The sequence below is a fragment of the Ylistrum balloti genome, unplaced genomic scaffold (genome assembly GCF_031769215.1).
Source record: "Ylistrum balloti isolate Yb309-2 unplaced genomic scaffold, AGI_CSIRO_Ybal_v1 Utg370640, whole genome shotgun sequence".
Classification (NCBI taxonomy): Eukaryota; Metazoa; Mollusca; class Bivalvia; order Pectinida; family Pectinidae; genus Ylistrum; species Ylistrum balloti.
The window spans coordinates 84,912-106,766 of record NW_026782390.1 but is presented as its reverse complement, the minus strand read 5'-3'; the positions used below and the strand labels follow the sequence as shown (position 1 = coordinate 106,766).

Genomic DNA, 21,855 nt, shown 5'->3' with positions numbered 1-21,855 from the left:
CATTTGTACTTGGTCTAATTTAAGACATCTTTAAACATGCTTCGTCATACATACCGTTCTTCTTTATTATATCCTATTATCCAGAAAGGTAATTAATTATAAACGGCGTCACGTATGTCGTAATTATAGGAAAATGGAGTATGTTTAAGAACATGGGTTGCTGTTTTCCTTGGGTGGTGATGGGAGGGAATTGGGAGTTGTATTTTATGCAGAATACACAAATTCACATAAAGATACATTGAAATTTAAGTGGAATGAAATTACTAAAATGCTGCTTTGTTTTCTTTTATGTAGATGTTTTTTGTTGGAATTTTAGATTCTGAATCAATGATGTCTGTAAATAATTTGGTATACTGATGAGGAGGAATGGAGGTAGAACAGGAAGAAGGCGACACAGATGAATGGTATGAACATTGTACATGTATTGGGTACAGAAGGATTTCCTATTAAAGATAACATTTGTAGAAATTGAAAATAGAAGTCACCTAATAACCCCAGTTGGTGGAAATATCATCTAAGCTGAAAGAGTGAGTCTCTAGCTTAAGACCAAGAGAGCACCTGTTCACTAGTCCCAGTGGGTACAGGACATTTTTTATTACTCCTTCCACACAGTGACCACCCCAAGAGTAGAATCTATTGGAAAATGGAGTGAAAGAACAATGTTGTCTTTGGGGGAGGGGGGGGAAGAAGTCATGTAGAAAAGTAAAGTAAAGGTAACCTTACTAACTCTGGTTATGAGAAATTCCATTTAGTTGAATTGTTTTAAACCAATGCACATATATAGAATGTCCAGCTAGAGACAAAGAGGATCAGTATCTTATGAGTCCCAGCAGGATAAGGGAGTTTTTCATGTTTCCTTCCTGTTTTAAACCAATGCCCAATATATATGGAAAATATCTGCCATTTTGCTTTTCTGCAGGCCCCCCTATCTGCTGGAGGACCTGCCCACAGAAGCCTTATTGGAGATATTTCAGCATTTGGACTGGCATAATCTCATCAATGTGTCCCAGACTTGTTCACGCTTCAGAGACCTATGTCTAAAGTCAACACTATGGTAAAAAGTTTTTTTTTCATAAGCCTGTTGACAACTTGGATACTGGTAAAAGCAAATGTAACAAAGTTGAAATGTCTATCATTGATAGCTTGCACTAGACTTGTGTGAAGGTGACCCAATGGTAACTAGAATTTTGGTGTTATGGGAAGGTGACCCTATAGTATCCAGTTATTGCCTGTTTTTTGGAAGGTGATCCTTCGGTAACTAGTAATTGACTTCTGCTGGAACATTACCCTATGGTAACTGATAACTGACTTTGTTGATGTGATACTATAGTGTCCAATAATTGCCTGTTATGGGAACTTGACCCTATGGTAACTAGTAACTGACTTTAATGATGTGAAACTATTGTATACAGTAATTGCCTGACTTTGTCGATGTGATACTGTAGTGTCCAGTAATTGCCTGTTATGGGAACTTGACCCTATGGTAACTAATAATTGGCTTCTGTAGGAAGGTGATCCTAGTATAACTATTTATTGAATGCCATGTAAGGATGATCCTTTTGTAATTAGATATTGACTTGTTGAAAGGTGACACTAAAGTAACTAGAGACTGACACCTGAATGATGATTTCCTTGGTGATAGATTAAAGAATTCGTCATGTGTGACAATGATTTTACAAAATGTATGTGTGTCTTTTTAAGATGTCTGTAAATAGATCCTTGATACTCCTGGGGTTACCATCACTTATGCTCACTGCACGCCTTGGACATGGCATGGCAAAATTGAAGGGTCCATGTGCGACATTTTGTGGACAAGACAAAAAGACTAATTTGATCCTTTGATGTGCATCAAACGAATCTAGAAGTTACATAATTTGTTGAAATGGCTTTGAAGTTGGTGTCACTCCTTTGTAATCTTCGAAAGGACTGTATCGGCCTGGGATTGGTCAGTTTTTTCCTCCTGGAACCAATCAAATTACTTTACCTGTGCCATAAATTTTGCCATGACATATTCCAGGGGAGAAGAGAATGAAAGTGATCGTAACCCCTTGGGGTGTCAAGAATGTGGGGATCAGAAACCCTGGAGTATTGAGGATGTGGGGATCATAACCCCTGGAGTATTGAAGATGTGGGGATCATAACCCCTGGAGTATTGAGGATGTGGGGATTGTAACCCATGGAGTATTGAGAATGTGGGGATCGTAACCCCTGGAGTATTGAGAATGTGGGGATCGTAACCCCTGGAGTATTGAGAATGTGGGGATCGTAACCCCTGGAGTATTGAGGATGTGGGGATCGTAACCCCTGGAGTATTGAGAATGTGGGGATCGTAACCCCTGGAGTATTGAGGATGCTATGATTACAACAATCTGTAACTTTTTATTGATTAAATGACTGTAGGTACATTTAAGTAGGCCTTGGCCATGATTATGGCACTTGTCAAGTTTGGATGTTTAAACATTGATGTTTTAAGCATTAGTGTTATACTTCTTTTTCAGGTTACATATGAAACAGTTAGATTTCAGACATTGTGCCATACCTTATGACAGAAATGTTTTACAGATTATGTCCAAGTGTCCAAACACAGGTAAGTTTGTAGTGATAAACAAATTATGTGATACATTTTGTAAGTCTGTTTTCAACCCAACTGCCTCGTCAACACCTTAATGATCCCCTCATTGTCTAGCTGGTGTTGTATGTTACTGTGGTACATGACCACGCAAGGGAGAAAACTTTCATTGACAACTAATTGAATAATGATATAAATTTTAGTTATTTGACAACAACTATGAAACATCAAGCTAACTTATATCAATCAGTTGATCTGGACAAAGATTGCTGGGAGGAGAAGAATAAGTAATTCAATCTTTCACAGTGTTTAATCATAGATACTCCCAAATGAGTCAATAGTGAAAACTTTCATTGTCCATTATAAGATGTAGTTTGGTATGTATACAACTGTTCATGGACAACAATATTGCCACTATAACTGTTGCTTTTGATAGGAATATGTCACCACAGTTTAAGGATAATATTCAAATAAAAAGCAAGCAATTCCTTTTATACTGGTGTGGTATGAGTGTCACTGTTGTGGTATGAGTGTCACTGTTGTGGTATGAGTATCACTATTATGGTATGAGTGTCACTTGTGGTTTGAGCGTCACTATTGTGGTACGAGTATCACAATTGTGGTATGAGTGTCACTGTTGTTGTACGAGTGTCACTATTGTGGTTTGAGTGTCACTGTTGTGGTATGAGTGTGATTGTTGTGGTATGAGTGTGATTGTTGTGGTATGAATGTCACTATTGTGGTACAAGTGTCACTATGGTGGTATGAGTGTCACATGTGTTCATGTGTTTATAATCACGCAGGTTTGTGACTTCTGGTTCATGTGTATATGTTCAGTGTTTATTTATATCACGCAGGTTTGTGACTTCTTGTTCATGTGTATATGTTCAGTGTTTATTTATATCACGCAGGTTTGTGACTTCTGGTTCATGTGTTTATGTTCAGTGTTTATTTATATCACGCAGGTTTGTGACTTCTGGTTCATGTGTATATGTTCAGTGTTTATTTATATCACGCAGGTTTGTGACTTCTTGTTCATGTGTATATGTTCAGTGTTTATTTATATCACGCAGGTTTGTGACTTCTGGTTCATGTGTATATGTTCAGTGTTTATTTATATCACGCAGGTTTGTGACTTCTTGTTCATGTGTATATGTTCAGTGTTTATTTATATCACGCAGGTTTGTGACTTCTTGTTCATGTGTATATGTTCAGTGTTTATTTATATCACGCAGGTTTGTGACTTCTGGTTCATGTGTATATGTTCAGTGTTTATTTATATCACGCAGGTTTGTGACTTCTGGTTCATGTGTATATGTTCAGTGTTTATTTATATCACGCAGGTTTGTGACTTCTTGTTCATGTGTATATGTTCAGTGTTTATTTATATCACGCAGGTTTGTGACTTCTTGTTCATGTGTATATGTTCAGTGTTTATTTATATCACGCAGGTTTGTGACTTCTTGTTCATGTGTATATGTTCAGTGTTTATTTATATCACGCAGGTTTGTGACTTCTGGTTCATGTGTATATGTTCAGTGTTTATTTATATCACGCAGGTTTGTGACTTCTTGTTCATGTGTATATGTTCAGTGTTTATTTATATCACGCAGGTTTGTGACTTCTTGTTCATGTGTATATGTTCAGTGTTTATTTATATCACGCAGGTTTGTGACTTCTGGTTCATGTGTATATGTTCAGTGTTTATTTATATCACGCAGGTTTGTGACTTCTGGTTCATGTGTATATGTTCAGTGTTTATTTATATCACGCAGGTTTGTGACTTCTTGTTCATGTGTATATGTTCAGTGTTTATTTATATCACGCAGGTTTGTGACTTCTTGTTCATGTGTATATGTTCAGTGTTTATTTATATCACGCAGGTTTGTGACTTCTTGTTCATGTGTATATGTTCAGTGTTTATTTATATCACGCAGGTTTGTGACTTCTTGTTCATGTGTATATGTTCAGTGTTTATTTATATCACGCAGGTTTGTGACTTCTTGTTCATGTGTATATGTTTAGTGTTTATTTATATCATGCAGGTTTGTGACTTCTTGTTCATGTGTATATGTTCAGTGTTTATTTATATCACGCAGGTTTGTGACTTCTTGTTCATGTGTATATGTTCAGTGTTTATTTATATCACGCAGGTTTGTGACTTCTGGTTCATGTGTATATGTTATGTTCATGCTAGTTTTTGTTCCCAGGTAAAATAGAAATATCTTACCTTAACTGGCAGTATGGATATTTCTTGAATGAATCATTTGAGTAACGGAAAATCCATACATTGTGTTATTTTGTTATCATGATTGTACCCACAGAGGTGCTGTACCTTGGGGATGTACTACTGGAGGAACCCGAGGAGGACATGGATATGTCAGACACAAATCTTGTTGGCATTGATAAATTCTTCCTTACTGTTCTCAAACAGAACGTTCATCTGAAACAACTTTATCTCTCCATGCATGGCATCACCAACCGCTCTGGTGGGTATTTGCTCACTTATCTTTAATGGGTCAAATCATAGAATGAAATTGTCTGTTAATCTGTCTGTTACAAATTATATGTTAATGTGTAGTGTGAGCTCATCTTCAGGGGCACTTTGATTGAACTTGTGTATATGTAAAAATCTAAAGTATCTTTAATGAGTTCATGTCACAAAATTCTGACCCAAAGATTAAGGTCAGATTTGCTGTAAGTTGAACTAATTCGGTTTCTACAAAATCTGATGGATATGACTGTGTTTCTTTCTTAAGGAAATATCAGTGTCCTCCAGATACTTTGGTTTCCTGTCATAGTGAGATCTCCTGCACACATGTTGTTTCATAATGTTTGTGAAAAGAAAAAAAGTTTATAAATTTTTTTAAGGCAATTTCAGAAAGATAATATTCTTTAATACATATATATATTGTATGTCAAATGTGTCACATGACATTTATCAACCATTGTTGTTTGTGTAGTGGAGGCTATCTGTGCTAAGTGTTCAGAGCTACAACACATTGTGATAGAGGACAGTGAACACATGAATAGAGATGCTCTCTCTGACCTTGTCAGCACTATCCCAGGCCTCCAGGAGCTTCATGTCCTGAAGTAAGTAACCTTTGACCTCTCTCAGGATATCCTTTAACCTTTCTCAAGACATGTATCCTCCAGTAATTACATGGTATTTTCTTACCTTGCTAAGAACATATCTCCTTAACTGAGTTACCTCTGACCTTTCTAAAGACCCATATCCTCAAGTAAGCAACCACTGATTTCTCTCAGAAAAATAACCTTTGACTTCATTGTGTTTATTAGCCCACCATCATCAGATGGTGGGGTATTCAAATCGCCCTGCGTCCGTGGTACTCCGTCCGTCCCTCCGTAAACAATTCTTGTTACCGCTATTTCTGGGAAAGTACCAGATGGATCTTTCTCAAATTTCATATGCAGTGTCCCCTTGGTCCCTAGTTGTGCATTGTACCTTTTTGGACTGATCTGAAATCAAGATGGCTGACAGGAAGCCATCTTGGATTTTGAGAGTAAATCTTGTTACTGCTATTTCTGAGGAAGTACTGGATGGATACTTCTGATATTTCGTAGGTATTGGTTTCCCTTAGTCCCTAGTTGTGCATTGTACTTTTTTTTGACTGATTTGAAATTAAGTTGGCCCACAGGCAGCCATCTTGGATGTCGACAGTAATACAGCACAAGCATATTTTCTTCGATATTCTATCATATTGATTCAAGATCATGTCCATTATCCACCTGTAACTGACTGCTATCTAATAATACTTTGGGATCTTTTTCAAATGATATTTTCTAATAGGTGCTTAATAAAAATATCTTGTGCCATCATTGAGTACATTCAATGAAGACCAGTTCATGAACATTTAAAAAACCTGTAACAAAAAAAAAAAACAACAAATCTTCAAGAACTGAAAACAGATCCTCAAATGGTGGGCGCCAAGATCCCTCTGGGATCTCTTGTCTACTGATGGTGTTACACCTATTGATTTTCATTTTCTGTAAATTAATTATTCATTGATTTGTTGTATATATAATGCAGTTTTCAGTACAAAAACACATTATCTGCCAACAGCTCAGTGATTGGGAAGACATTTCATTTCAGTTAATTTAAAGCTTACCACAGTGGTGTGATGATGATTATTTTTCCTTTCAGCTGCGTGTCTGTGATGTACCCAGAAATTGGGCACCAAGATCCAAATCAAAAACTCAGTCTGACTCGATTCAGGTGAGTTGTTCAGATATTTTTTATGCTTCCTGAAGGGAGAGCATAAAGTCACAGCTTTGTTAGTCAGTCCATTCATCTGTCTGTCCATCCGTCCATCATAATTTTGCCCAGAGCATATCACAAAAACTACAAGATGTATCAAAATGAAACTTGATAGGTAGATAGGGAGAAATACAGTGTATAAGAACTGTAACCCTCCTTTGCATGATTTAGGAGTTATTGAAAGTTGGTGTATACATTGGTCATACTATGAGAATGTGCAGTGTACCCAAATCAAGGCCTACAACTTCTTGATTACAGAATTATTACCCTTCGATTAAATTTTGTGTCTAATTAAGTCTGTTTGGGGAACATTCATCAGTTTCACTGCATACTCGTCCTTGTTTCTGATGTCATAGCATGAGTCATGTGTTAAATTCACTCAGGTGAGTCAACACCTGTGGTGTCTGATAAGACTCCCCTAAGTTCCCCATTGTTTCTGTTTGTTGAGTTACATTAACTTTTATTAAAAGTGTATCTGATTTGACTTGTATCTGCAAGTGTTGTTCATGTGATAGACTGTAGATAGACGAGTCACCTATTTTAGTTTGTGTCATGGTTTATGAATGAGTCACTCAGTGCTTGCTTAAGAAGGGTCTGGGTGAACTCATGTGAGTCAACCATAATTGGTGAGTGATTGGTCATCATAGATCTCATGTCATTGTGTGTGAGTGTGAGTGACACTACTATTTCATACATTTAGACTTGCTCATTGTTTGGGGTACGTCATATGATACTGAGCAAGTCACTCAGTGTTGATGAGTGATGAGCTACATGTACAAGGTAAAGTCACATAATGAGTTAGTTAAGGTAGGTATGAAAAAACTCACATGAGGGGCTCCGTTGCTTTCTTGGGGGACTTTGTGGAGCCAACTGTCGACCTCATTCTCAATTGGATTTATTTCGTAATTTGGCAAAATTCACAAAATATATTATTTATCCCTTAACATATCCTTTCCAGTTTATCAATTTTCTTCTCGAAATGAGATTTAAAAAAATCTTTCTCAAGTAAGTTAAAAAAAATACCATGTTGTTAGAGACATACATTATATCTGTGTTTAAAAAATCGGGTTAATATCATGTTGCTCAGTATAAGGAATATATCTTATTTGATGTTTTAGTTTGACTGGAACAGCAATATCTACTGAAGATGTTAGCACACTACTCAAGAACTGTTCAGAGTTATGTGACCTTGACCTTAGTGAAACCTATGACTTCACCTGCTTTCCAAGTGATATATTACCTGTAAGTATAGGAAAGATATATATGTTATACCTCAAATACAACATATTAGTGAAATTGTCAAGGACATATAGGAGAATATGAAGCAGAAGTTAGATAAGAGGAACAATGTATTAACATAAAACATAATAAACTCTATATACAAGTCCTGTTGTGTTGGCTGTGAAAGATTTTATCACAGAAAATGGAATATTTATTTCTTTGTTGCAATTTTTATTTAATTCATGTTCTAGAGTTAGAATTTGATCTACCAAGTATCATAACTAATCTGACAACTTTATTTCTGTACCTGATTAGACACAGAGGAGTGGCTTAGACACCTTACAAACCCTGAGGCTACGAAATAGCAAAGGTGAGTCATACACAAAACCAGAGGCTACGAAATAGCAAAGGTTAGTCATACACAGAACCAGAGGCTACGAAATAGCAAAGGTTAGTCATACACAAAACCAGAGGCTACGAAATAGCAAAGGTTAGTCATACACAAAACCAGAGGCTACAAAATAGCAAAGGTTAGTCATACACAAAACCAGAGGCTACAAAATAGCAAAGGTTAGTCATACACAAAACCAGAGGCTACGAAATAGCAAAGGTTAGTCATACACAGAACCAGAGGCTACGAAATAGCAAAGGTTAGTCATACACAAAACCAAAGGCTACAAAATAGCAAAGGTTAGTCATACACAAAACCAGAGGCTACGAAATGGCAAAGGTTAGTCATACACAAAACCAGAGGCTACGAAATAGCAAAGGTTAGTCATACACAAAACCAAAGGCTACAAAATAGCAAAGGTTAGTCATACACAAAACCAGAGGCTACAAAATAGCAAAGGTTAGTCATACACAAAGCCTGAGGCTACAAAATAGCAAAGGTTAGTCATACATAAACCCAGAGGCTACAAAATAGCAAAGGTTAGTCATACAGAAACCAGAGGCTACGAAATAGCAAAGGTTAGTCATACAGAAACCAGAGGCTACGAAATAACAAAGGGTAGTCATGCACAAACCCGGGAGGCTACGAAATAACAAAGGGTAGTCATGCACAAAGCCTGAGGCTACAATAGCAAAGGTTAGTCATACACAAAACCAAAGGCTACAAAATAGCAAAGGTTAGTCATACACAAAACCAAAGGCTACAAAATAGCAAAGGTTAGTCATACACAAAACCAGAGGCTACGAAATAGCAAAGGTTAGTCATACACAAAACCAAAGGCTACAAAATAGCAAAGGTTAGTCATACACAAAACCAGAGGTTACAAAATAGCAAAGGTTAGTCAAACAGAAACCAGAGGCTACGAATTAACAAAGGTTAGTCATACACAAAACCAGAGGCTACAAAATAGCAAAGGTTAGTCATACAGAAACCAGAGGCTACGAAATAACAAAGGTTAGTCATACACAAAACCAGAGGCTACAAAATAGCAAAGGTTAGTCATACACAAACCATGTGGCTACAAAATAGCAAAGGTTAGTCATATAGAAACCCTGAAGCTAAAAAACAACAAAGGTTAATTTATACACAAATCCTGAAGCTTTGAACAGCGAATGTAAGTATTATACAAATCATTCATCGGATTATGAAACCACTTCAATATCAAAATAACAAAGTGAGTCCTATGCAGTCACTTAGACTTGGCTATGAGAAACTAAGTGTGAAATCATATACAACCCTTAAGACATCATTGAAGTGTAATTGTTCTCTGTTGATTGATGTCTTTCAGGATTACAGGACTTGACCATTGGATACTGCCCACAACTGAAAATGGTGGATGTGTGTGGATGTGTGGGTCTCACTTCCCTCAAGCTTTCCTGTCCTAAAGGTAGATTTTGCACAGTCTTTCCTTGAACAAAATCTGCCATTTTCTAATGATTAAGTAACACATGTTAAATTTTATCAAACTTTAAAGGGAAGCAACCCTCTTTACATTCATACTTGGGGTCAAACAATCATATTGGGGTGAATTTTAATGATTCCTTTGTGTTTTTTTACACTGTTTACTTATTTGTTTGTGTTGTACCATCATGTTATATTCTGATGATTCCACTGAGCCAGAATTAATGCAAAATGTTTAGATAAAGCATATATAGTTATCTGCTTCAAATATTTATGTGAAGAAAAGTCTGCTAAAGTCCATGTATCAAGTAATTTAACATCACAAAATAATAGTTATTTGATGTTACATGTTTCTTCTAAGCACAAAATGACTTCAATTTTCACTGGATCTTAAACTTATTAAAAACCAAAAGAATAAGTATTATGTTTAAATAATGTGTTACATTTTGATACGATGCGCGACATTTTGAATATTCTGACCAGGCTTACCTGTTTACATGTGACCTCTGTTGCTCTATAATAAGTTACAGGTAACAATTGGTTAGTGAAAATCAACATTGTTGCCATTGAAGAAAAAATGGTTAATGGCAAAAAAAAAACCACTTAAAATACATCAAATCTGGTATGTTTAAAAAAAGCTGTGAAATGATAAAGAATGTTTCCATTTTTAATATTCATGTTTAAAAATGTTCACTAACTACTGGTTATTTCTAACCAGGTTTAAACAGCCAGGTCTGATGGTTTACGTTTTTGTCTGTTTAGGAAACATTAAAATCAATTTTCAAGTTACAAGAATATGTCAGTTTGGTATCATTTCGGTCTGTTTTCACAGTTGAAGATGTTCTTCTTGATGATGTCACTCAACTAAAGGAACTTTTGCTGTCACCTTGTAATATGGCCAAAGTGGAGGTCAAAGATCATGCTAGTTTGAAGAATTTAGAGGTCACCAGTCCTGTCCTTGAGTCTGTCAGTCTTTGTAACTGTCCGCAGTAAGTGAAAGTTTCTACCTATGAAAAGGAAAATGTTTGGAAAAAATTGTAGTCATCTACTCGCAGTAAAGTGATATACATCATGCATAGGATTTATATTCCTTGGATCGTTAATAAACAATGTATATTCTATGATTTATTTGTTTTTATTACAGGTTATCGACAGATACCTTGGTATCTCATGTGAAAGAGCGTCAGTTCATCACTGAGCTGATCCTAAACAAATGTAAAAACATTCCACCGGCAGATGTCAACCTCCTTGTTCTGCCAGCTGTAAGTGTCAAACACTTTGTAAAACAGGTTGTTATTGTGAAATTACAAAAACTAGAAACCTGAATATAGAAATAATAGCATTAAGCCCAAATCTAGTTTATCACTTCAGTGATAAAACCAAAGGGTTTTGGTAAAACTGTGGAAATTTGAATTCTTAAAAAAAGCAAATGTTAATTAACAAGTATTGAAGGGACGTTTATAATGATATAAAATTATACATATAATGTGTCTTGATTCTTCACCTGCCTCTGAGGAATAATACAGCATAGACATGTGACTAATTGCTCTCTGGAGCAGGGATTAGCAACATTGCAGGTTATAAGTTATTATTACAGTTAAATCTATTCTAGAGATCCCTTGTGATAAGTTACAACTTTGAAATATTCACATTGCAGTTATTTATAACTTTATGGATGATGCATTTTCCAAAAGTGGTGTCTAATAATAGATTTTATTATCATCTATTCTTCCATATGAAATGCTATGTATCTAGAACATTGTTTGATCTAAGAGTAGCCAAGGTCAAAGGCTGTGTACATTTATACTTACATTTGATATTTTAATGGTGAAATATTATGTATGACTCTTATATTAACATTTCATCGCCTGAAATCAGTAATTCATTCTTAATATATTTTTCCTTCTGGAATGATTTAATAATTTATGTTTACAGATTTAAGTAAGGATGAATCACCAATTCACACTTGAGAATGCTTTAAATATCAATTTTCATGATGATATTCTTTTCTGTAGAAGCACGAAATATAGATTTATTGCCACTTTGTTTTCAGTTCCCAAATTTGCGTAGTCTGTCATACAGTGGCCCTGCATGGAGTGATGTACACATTACCAGCTCACAGATTGATACTCTAACGTTTGGAGTAAGTACATGTATAGCTGATACAGAGCTAATCACTAGATGATAATGTGTAATATTTAATATGTTCATAAAGGGGAACCACTGTGTAGCTATGATATAACAAAATGCTGTAATAAGGTTGTTGTAGAGATTGTCCACAAAGGTGTCCAGTGAAGAGGTTCTTAGAGATCTATTTTCTATCATCAGATATTCAACATTTTAACTCAAGCCTTATTGAAGCCATTATAATTGATCATTCTTTCATGATAATATGTTATTGTAACCTGAGACAGATGAACAGTAACATCCTTCTTTTCTCTAGGTTTTCCTACTTATTCTGTTCCTTTTTGACTTGTCTCTCTCTTTGAATAAGTTGTAATGTCTGGAGATGTTACATAAACTCCTGATTGAAACAAAACCACTGAAACCACATTTAACACTAAGGCTGAATGGTTAATTAATACTTATCATAGTGTTTAAGGAAGTTTTTAAAGATACTTGAATGTTTACAGGAAGTACAAGCAGTTGTATGATGTACTAAATTTTGTTACTACAGGACTGCGTGAATGTGACTGGACTTCCTGTCAACATTCCATCCCTACAGAAACTCTCCCTGTTCCGCTGTCGTGATATTACGGAGAGTGAACTAGTAAATGGACTACTGTTTGGGAATCAGGTTTGTCTTATTTACCTGCTTATGTTATTGTAGAAGTTATGGAAATAGAAAACATCATTTGATTTACCCTGGTAATGTCATATCATTCTTTTACCATGATAAAAAAATATCATTTTTATCCCAATAATTAAGCCTTTTTTAACTGGTTGTAAGTGCATACATATTTTGATCAAATAAAACTATCAGAAAATGCTGTATTATTGTTTAATAACAAGCCCATTGTTTAATTTTTATTTTAGAGTTTATACGCTGGCACCCTGGGCTTATTGCAGGATAAAATAATGTAGTGAAAGCAAAGATGAATCCTTGCAGAATTCAGAAGGAAATATGCAGCTGACAGCAATTTTTGTGGGATTTTAAACCAAACTCTAGAAGATTTTTTTATTGGTTTCTTTCATGTGCACATGGTATTAATTCTTTTTATAAATACATTACCATTGTATGAATTTCAGGCACTTGACAATCACAATAAGCTTACCCCGACAGGGAAGACTCAAGTGACCTTACAACCATTCTCTCAAAACACAGGGACACCAAACCTACAGGAGCTTACTTTGAGAGAAATGGTTGGAATCCATGGCAACATGTTGTCAGGGGCCATGTCAAATTTCCAGGATCTGACACAGCTACAACTGATCAATTGTTCTTGTCTTGCCCAGTAAGTCAGATTTGTTTTGTAATTTTGCATAATGCATTGTTGTAAATAAAGGGCACATTTTTAGCTAATCATCAGATGGGCTTTTCAAAATTGCCCTATGTCCGTGGCTGTCCAATTTTTTTATCGTTATATCTTGAGAAGTTTGGATCTTCCTCAAATTTCTTATGTAGGTTCCCCTTTGGCCCATCTTAGATTTTTTCACTGAAGATTGTTATCGCAATTTCTTGATAAGAAAGAGATAGATCTTTCTTAAATTTCATTTATATGTTCCTCTTGGTCCCTAGTTGTGCCTGTTTGATTTTGGTACTGATCAGAAAAACAAGATGGTCTACAGGTGGCCATCTTGGATTTTTCCTAGTAAAGATTGTTGTCCCTTTTTCTTAAGAAGTACTGTATGGATCTCTTTCAAATTTCATACGTATGTTCCCTTTCATCTCCTCTTATGCCTGTATGATTTTGTGATTGATCAGAAGAAAGAACATGGCTTCCAGGGGATTATTTTGGTTTGGCAAGTAAAGATTATCATCACTATTTCTGCAAAGGAATGTTTACATTTCTTATCATTAAGACCAAAAACAGAAGAGAATTGAAAGGAAGGGAAAAATTCAGCTTTCAAAGAGCACATAAAGATCAAACAATGGTGTGCCCCAACATCCCTTTGGGATCTCTTGTTAATTTTGTGTGAAATTTTAATTTTTGAACTCCTACTATAATACTTTCAAATAAAAAAAGACAGAAAGTTGTATTCTGCTTATGGCTGCTTAAATTTACAAAAAAAATGCCATGAACTTTATTCATTTTCACATTGGTCAACTGTTTAAACCTTCAGCTAAGACTTTGAATGTCCATAATGTGAATTAGTTAAGTATTTGGCTCATGTGAAAAGCAAAGAATACCAGTTGATTACGCATGCCTTGGTTCACTTATGTTTTATCCGTTTTACTGTTATAATGCTAGGTTATATTGTGTTATACTGTTATAATGCTAGGTTATATTGTATTTTGTTGCTAGGTTGTATCCAGTTATGTTGCTAGGTTGTATTCGGTTATGTTGCTAGGTTGTATCCAGTTATGTTGCTAGGTTGTATCCGGTTGTGTTGCTAGGTTTCATCCGGTCAAACTGTTTTGTTGCTAGGTTGTATCCTGTCAAACTATTATGTTGCTAGGTTGTATCTGGTTAAATTATTATGTTGCTAGGTTGTATCCGGTCAAACTATTATGTTGCTAGGTTGTATTCGGTCAAACTATTATGTTGCTAGGTTGTATCCGGTTGTGTTGCTAGGTTTCATCCGGTCAAACTATTATGTTGCTAGGTTGTATCCTGTCAAACTATTATGTTGCTAGGTTGTATCTGGTTAAATTATTATGTTGCTAGGTTGTATCCGGTCAAACTATTATGTTGCTAGGTTGTATCTGGTCAAACTATTATGTTGCTAGGTTGTATCCAGTCAAACTATTATGTTGCTAGGTTGTATCTGGTTAAATTATTATGTTGCTAGGTTGTATCCGGTCAAACCATTATGTTGCTAGGTTGTATCCAGTCAAACTATTATGTTGCTAGGTTGTATCCGGTCAAACTATTATGTTGCTAGGTTGTATCCGGTCAAACTATTATGTTGCTAGGTTGTATCCGGTCAAACTATTATGTTGCTAGGTTGTATCCAGTCAAACTATTATGTTGCTAGGTTGTATCCGGTCAAACTATTATGTTACTATGTTGTATCTGGTCAAACTATTATGTTGCTAGGTTGTATCCGGTCAAACTATTATGTTGCTAGGTTGTATCCAGTCAAACTATTATGTTGCTAGGTTGTATCTGGTCAAACTATTATGTTGCTAGGTTGTATCCAGTCAAACTATTATGTTGCTAGGTTGTATCTGGTCAAACTATTATGTTGCTAGGTTGTATCCGGTCAAACTATTATGTTGCTAGGTTGTATCCAGTCAAACTATTATGTTGCTAGGTTGTATCCAGTCAAACTATTATGTTGCTAGGTTGTATCTGGTCAAACTATTATGTTGCTAGGTTGAGTATAAATAACTGTCCTACTCTAACTCATGTGGTGGTCCGGAGTTGTAACAGACTGACCAAAGTGACCATTCAACAGTCAGCACCCTGTGTACAAACCGTGGAACTAAAGGTAAGCTGTAAGGAGAAAATTGATAAACACTGCCAGATACTAGTGTAAATATTTGAAAACAACAACAAATCTCACAAAATTCAGTGCAATTTGATAAGACAATATCAACTGACTTCAGTGCCACCAATACTCAGGTATCTATGTGTTAACTTCCAAGAAATTAAAATCCAGGTCATCATTGGTTAATTATCAGAAGGTGGGGCATCAAAATAGGGATGTGACCTGCAGAATGTAGTTACTTAGTAACTACGATGTTTTAAAACCAACAGTGTAGTATCAATGTATTACCATTGTACTTTTATTATTGATGTGTTACTTTGATGCTTTACTGCAGCTGTCAATTTATATCAGCACAGAAATTATGTCTTAAATAATTTATATTCTCTAACAGAAAAAATAGTCAAACCAAAAAGCAAATTTCACCATTTTTTATGTCCCAGGATCAAAAGATCGGGGGCACATTGCTTTGACCTAAATTTGAAAAATTAAATCATTGGCCATTACTATTGCACCATCAGAGGTAGAGCTTTCATTTTTGGCATGCATGTTCTTTATGACAAGACCTTTCTGTTGGTACCAAAGTATTTACCCATGTGAATGTGACCCTTGAGTAAAACAAAAAGGGGGTTATAGTGTTTCATAAACATATCTTGTTTCCATCTGAGTTAAGACATACTGAGTAATGATGCAAGACATACTGACTAATGATGTAAGACATGCTGACTAATGATGTAAGACATGCTGACTAATGATTTAAGACATGCTGACTAATGATGTAAGACATGCTGACTAATGATGTAAGACATGCTGACTAATGATGTAAGACATGCTGACTATAAGACATGCTGACTAATGATTTAAGAGAAACTGACTTATGACAGCAATCTTACTTATAAATGACACTTGACTTACTGATTGGACATAAAACTAATTGTAATGAATATCAAAGTATGATAAATATTTCTGCTACAGTGGTGTGGTATGGTGGACGAATTCTCTTGTGTTGCTAACAAACTTCAGTGTCTGGATGTAGCTGCCACAAACTTTGTACACTTCTCTTTAACGAGTAGCTCACTGACTTTCCTGGCTTTAACTGGTGTTCTTACTCAGTCTGGACACTCCCTCACCATCAAGTAAGTACATGTGTATAGTACTGTCTGGACTGAGTCTGTAGTAATTTAAGGCAGACAAAATAAGTACTTCCATTCTTAAGGGACAGCAGGAAAATTCTTATCATCAATACAACAACGAAAATATCAGTTTGAACTCTGTGTTATGTTGTGAAACATTAGTAGTCACAGTATTAATGTACAATGTGGCTGTCATTTCTTGATGGATTTGTTACTGTCAATGGGCCATTGTAGCCGAGTCTCAGTAAAAGCCTTACATAATCTCAGCTGGAGATCTGAGGTGCCTGGGTTTCACACTCCCAATCTGTAACAGTTTATGTTTCACAGTAAACTGAGAGACAGACCTGTCTGTACTGATGTATCCTTAGAACAAGACACTGTACCTTAATTGCACCGAATGGCAATTGCTGGGCATCCCTTAAGTTGTTTAGTGAGGTTACTACCGGCTGTTTCAAGGGGCCCTGCCTCTAAATGACCCTGGCTGTCCACAGGGTGTTAAACCCAGCAAATAAACATGGCGGTCATTCCTGTGTCATATCCTGGAAAAATCCCCGACACCTTCCTGATACAAGGATATGTTCATTTCTGTATGCTGTTGACCATATTTCATTATTTCCAGTTGTCCTCTTTTGACATCCCTATCTCTACAAAAGTGTGACCTACTGACCACTGCCCAGTTGAGTCGCCTACTGAAAGGTACATCTGCCCTGAGTGCTGTTGATGTCCGGGGCTCCTCATCGATCAGGTATTTAAAAGATTTGTTTGTAGAATACAATGTCCTTACACTGGACCTCATCTGATAGTAACAGATAGTACATTCTCTTACCCAGGACAGATAAATTCATGCTTTATATCAATGGGAGATTTCCTTGTCTTACCCTAGGGTTGACATGGGGGATTCCCCTCTGAAGACAATATGATGTCACATTAACAATTTGCTGATATCATGTCAACAATGTGAAACACTGAAACAACAAAAGCATGTATGAGTACCTTGTAAAGCTAGCTGGGTAAAAGAAAAAATCATTCTTCTGTTAGTGAGATTTGGGGTCTCAACCTTTAGGGAAAAATTGATTAAATTGCAAACACTTGGCAAGTCTTGTGTTGCCATATTAATCATCTTTCCCCTCAGGTCTAGATCCACCTATTTTACCTCCAGGAGGGTGAAAGATTCTATTAATTTCATTCATGCAACTTTCTAGCTTTCCCATTGTTGGACATGAAATTAATGATTCTTGAAAAATTTTATTGCAACATTTTTTTTTTTTTTTTTTTTTCTTTTTAAATGAATTTTTCAGGGTTACAGATTGATCCTGTTTATCAATTAGGTTATTAACATTATAGATCAACACAGGTCACATTATCACACCCATATTGATTGCTCTTTCAGTTCTCTGGAGATTCCTGGAGGAGTGAAGACATGCTATCTGATGGGCCATAGAAAACTCCAGGAAATCTCAGTTCAGCATCCCATACAGTTGTCCCACCTCACACTCAACAATCTACCAAAGGTAATGTTCCAGTGAATACACACATGTATAGGGAATCATCGACTTAAACAGCACTGGCTGTAACAGATTAATATTGTACACTACTAATTTTATAACATGAAGATAATTCTATTTTAGTGTTAGATAACCCATTTAATGTTAAAATAACGTTACAATCACATTGAAATATTTTTACATTTATTCAGTGTTAGTGTCATGTTGAAAATTAACATTATTTCAATGTTGAAATGTTGAAAGTGGGAAAATATTTTTAATTGGTCTTGGTTTTTTCTACTTTGAAACAACGGTATGAAATATACAGTTAAAATGAGTTATTTGTCCCACACAAAAATTATTAAAAAGGAGTAAACATCGAGTTATTTGTCCCCAGTAAAACTGAAAATATGTTAGCACATGTTGTTTGACCACATCATTTAGTTGTAATTCTTTTTGTCTTAGTTTGTTCCAAACCAGCGTCTGACACTTCTGAAAGCCTGCGAGGATATGCTGACTGTGTTAGACCTGCGAGCTATACCAGGGGAGACAAATCTGGTACTGCAGCTGAAAAATTTAGAGTCTCTAACACTGGACCAGGGTCTCTACCTCCTTCATCTTGGTATGTCATGTACAAGCCTTGTCACAGTTGTTACTTAAAGTTTTCATTTGTCACCGAGATATCTGAGTAATTTTAATGTATCTTAATTTTAATTTCCACAACATTTCTTATTGAATTAAAATATTACTTCATGGATTACATTTTGATGGTTTTTATTAAAACATCTTTTTGATCATTTTCAGAAATCCTTTGTCCAAAGTTGGCTTACTTGAGGATTCAGGTATGATGATCTGTGTTTAATACTTCTTCAGTGTAATCAATTTCATAGTTTTATATTCTCTTGTCAGATACTGAGTAACTTTTTTATTTTCGTCCTGTTTAATTTTCCCAAAATGGTTGCACCGTGAATATTGAACTAACAATTTTTAATTGATACAATTTGATAGCTGCATTATATATATATATATAATTCCTGATCTGATATTTCAATAAGAAAAGAAAAAAAATTTGATAAAATTAGACACCAAATATAAGCGTGGCAACGGAATATTCCTGTTATGTAGTGTTTATTTGTAAACGTACACTCTAAATAACTTGTGATATGTATCGTGAATAACAATCACAATTTCTTTTCAGGGTTGTCCCAAGCTTTGGCACCTAACTATAGAACTGGAACGACTGTCCCAGCTTCAAGTCACACACAGTTCTCCACTCCTGGCTCTTAGATCCATGGAACTACATACATCACACGTTACCTACCTTGCTAAGGTTATAGCATATGTAAGCACATGTGTGGTGATTTTCATTTCACTGTTGTATATTGTTAAGAACATAATCTTAAAAAATAGATATACCCGACTCAATAGTCTTACAGACAAGTCACAGATATGCTTGTCACAAAAGATTTTTTCAACCAAATTGGTACAAATTTCATGTGTTGATGACTCTTTAAATAATAATAAATATTTATTGCCCTTGAAATTGTACAACAGTGTTTAGATCAGTTGTTAATATTGATGTCCTTCTTTCAGTACTGTCCCAAGCTGCAGAATTTAAAGCTGTACAGGACTTATGTAACTCAAGGTCAGTACTGTGTTTAAAGGTCAATTTCTGTATGTTAAGGTACCGTGTATGCCACTCAAGATCATTATAAAGACATAATATAAAGCTGAAGGTTGTGAACGTGACACAGAATCGATATACATGTTTATGATTCTAGGTTATGTGTAAGCTAAGGTCAGCATGATATTAAATAATTTTGGATTAGTAGATTATAACTTGTACCTCATTTTGTCATGTTCTCCCTGAGGATAACACAAAAACACAAACAATTATCAATCACTGTGTTAATGATGTTTGAATTTTTTTTTTTGGTTCAGCAATAAACGTTTTGTCTATATTGTATAGAACTTTCCTGGAACAAGGCACTTGTATTGTGTGTCAATTAACATGAGTGTCTGTTTCTCATTCATCTTAGAAGACTTGTTTTTGCCAAGTGAAAGAAGAAAGTGAGAGTGTTTTTTTAAGAAAGCCTTTAATCAGTGTATAAGATTGTAAATACCATCACTTTTAAAAGGACCAATAGTCAGTGTTATAAAAACTTTAAATTGGTTGATAATTAGCAGGTACAGACAATAACAATTTGTGCAGCATGTGTATGTAACTGACAAGAGAAGGATGTGACTTTGGTCCGTTTTTCAGAAATGATTGAAAAGCTTGGCAGCCTCATTCCAACCCTGGAGAAGATAAGATTATATGGTTGTCATGGTCACACCATTACTGGACATGGTTCTGGGAATACTATTGTCCGACCTGGTACTACAGATCTCTCCATCACCAGTGAACATATTCTGGATTCCTGACATCACCTAAAGGAACCTGTCAGTTCCTATTAACATCAATAAACCATCATCAGACAGAACAGGACATGAAATGGCTTGGGTCTAAAATCTAATGTGGATGGACGATGTCTTACAATCAATTCAGGATTAAATTCTTGTGCTACGAGACAATTAGCTAGACAAGCTGCAGGGATAAACAACTTTGTACTCTATAGATTATAAAAAATAGTAATTTTTGTTGGATTGTTTTTTGTTAATACCTAAAATAAAATATTGATCTATAGATTATAAATAGTAATTTTTGTTGGATTGTTTTTTGTTATAATGAGCCCAGAGCACCATTCCTAAAATATTGATGAGTCCAGTTACAAAGAAATATGGCGGATAATCAAATTTTGAGCGAGTCTCACAGGAAAAGCAGTAGTCCCAAGAATTACTGTTATAAATTATAAGCATATTAAAAACATTTCATATTTTGGCCTGCTGGCATGACATGCAGCCAATGATTTCAGCTATATGACTGGATCTCTTGCAGGTAATGTCTAACTGGTATTTTATATAGTACTCTGTCTATTCTATCATCAAACAATGATGTAGATCAGAATATGGTTCACTTGTTGTAAGAACACAACTTATATCTGATATGTACATGTATTTTATACTCCCAGCACGAGTTTTAGTAATGATTTCCTCAATGTATTTAAATTTTACAAGCAATTCATTGGATGTCTATCATTTCATTGGATATCTAACATTTCATTGGATGTCTATCATTGGATGTCTAACATTTCATTGGATGTCTATCATTGGATGTCTATCAATTCATCTGATGTCTATCAATTCATTGGATGTCTATCATTTCATTGGATGTCTATCAATGGATGTCTATCAATGGATGTCTATCATTGGATGTCTGTCATTTCATTGGATGTCTATCATTTCATTGGATGTCTAACATTTCATTGGATGTCTATCATTGGATGTCTATCAATGGATGTCTATCATTGGATGTCTATCATTTCATTGGATGTCTATCATTTCATTGGATGTCTATCATTGGATGTCTATCAATGGATGTCTATCATTGGATGTCTATCAATTCATTGGATGTCTATCATTTCATTGGATGTCTATCAATGGATGTCTATCATTGGATGATGTCTATCATTGGATGTCTATCAATTCATTGGATGTCTATCATTTCATTGGATGTCTATCATTGGATGTCTATCAATGGATGTCTATCAATGGATGTCTATCATTGGATGTCTATCATTTCATTGGATGTCTATCATTGGATGTCTATCAATGGATGTCTATCG

The 21,855-nt window shown here is 35.3% G+C and overlaps 1 protein-coding gene across 1 annotated transcript; it reads left to right on the top strand.

Moving 5' to 3' along the window:
• Positions 1–320: 320 nt before the first annotated feature.
• Positions 321–20,735, top strand: LOC132557196 (uncharacterized). Its single transcript, XM_060221693.1, has 23 exons — positions 321–404; positions 920–1,054; positions 2,499–2,587; positions 4,894–5,058; positions 5,533–5,662; positions 6,735–6,806; positions 7,967–8,090; positions 8,385–8,439; positions 9,809–9,907; positions 10,754–10,910; positions 11,066–11,183; positions 11,975–12,064; positions 12,599–12,718; positions 13,171–13,376; positions 15,402–15,516; positions 16,489–16,649; positions 17,266–17,391; positions 18,037–18,157; positions 18,596–18,752; positions 18,935–18,972; positions 19,329–19,472; positions 19,724–19,775; positions 20,394–20,735. The coding sequence occupies exons 1-23, from the start codon at positions 367–369 to the stop codon at positions 20,552–20,554; spliced, it is 2,673 nt and encodes an 890-aa protein (XP_060077676.1). The 5' UTR covers positions 321–366; the 3' UTR covers positions 20,555–20,735.
• Positions 20,736–21,855: the final 1,120 nt, after the last annotated feature.

What these genes read in the sequence shown, in the direction of transcription:
- LOC132557196 (XM_060221693.1), top strand. Translation starts at nt 367, where the DNA reads ATGGAGGTAGAACAGGAAGAAGGCGACACAGATGAATG. An exon ending in GGACACTCCCTCACCATCAA is followed by an intron (nt 16,650 to 17,265) that starts GTAAGTACATGT and finishes CATTATTTCCAG; the next exon opens with TTGTCCTCTTTTGACATCCC. An exon ending in TGGCTTACTTGAGGATTCAG is followed by an intron (nt 18,973 to 19,328) that starts GTATGATGATCT and finishes ATTTCTTTTCAG; the next exon opens with GGTTGTCCCAAGCTTTGGCA.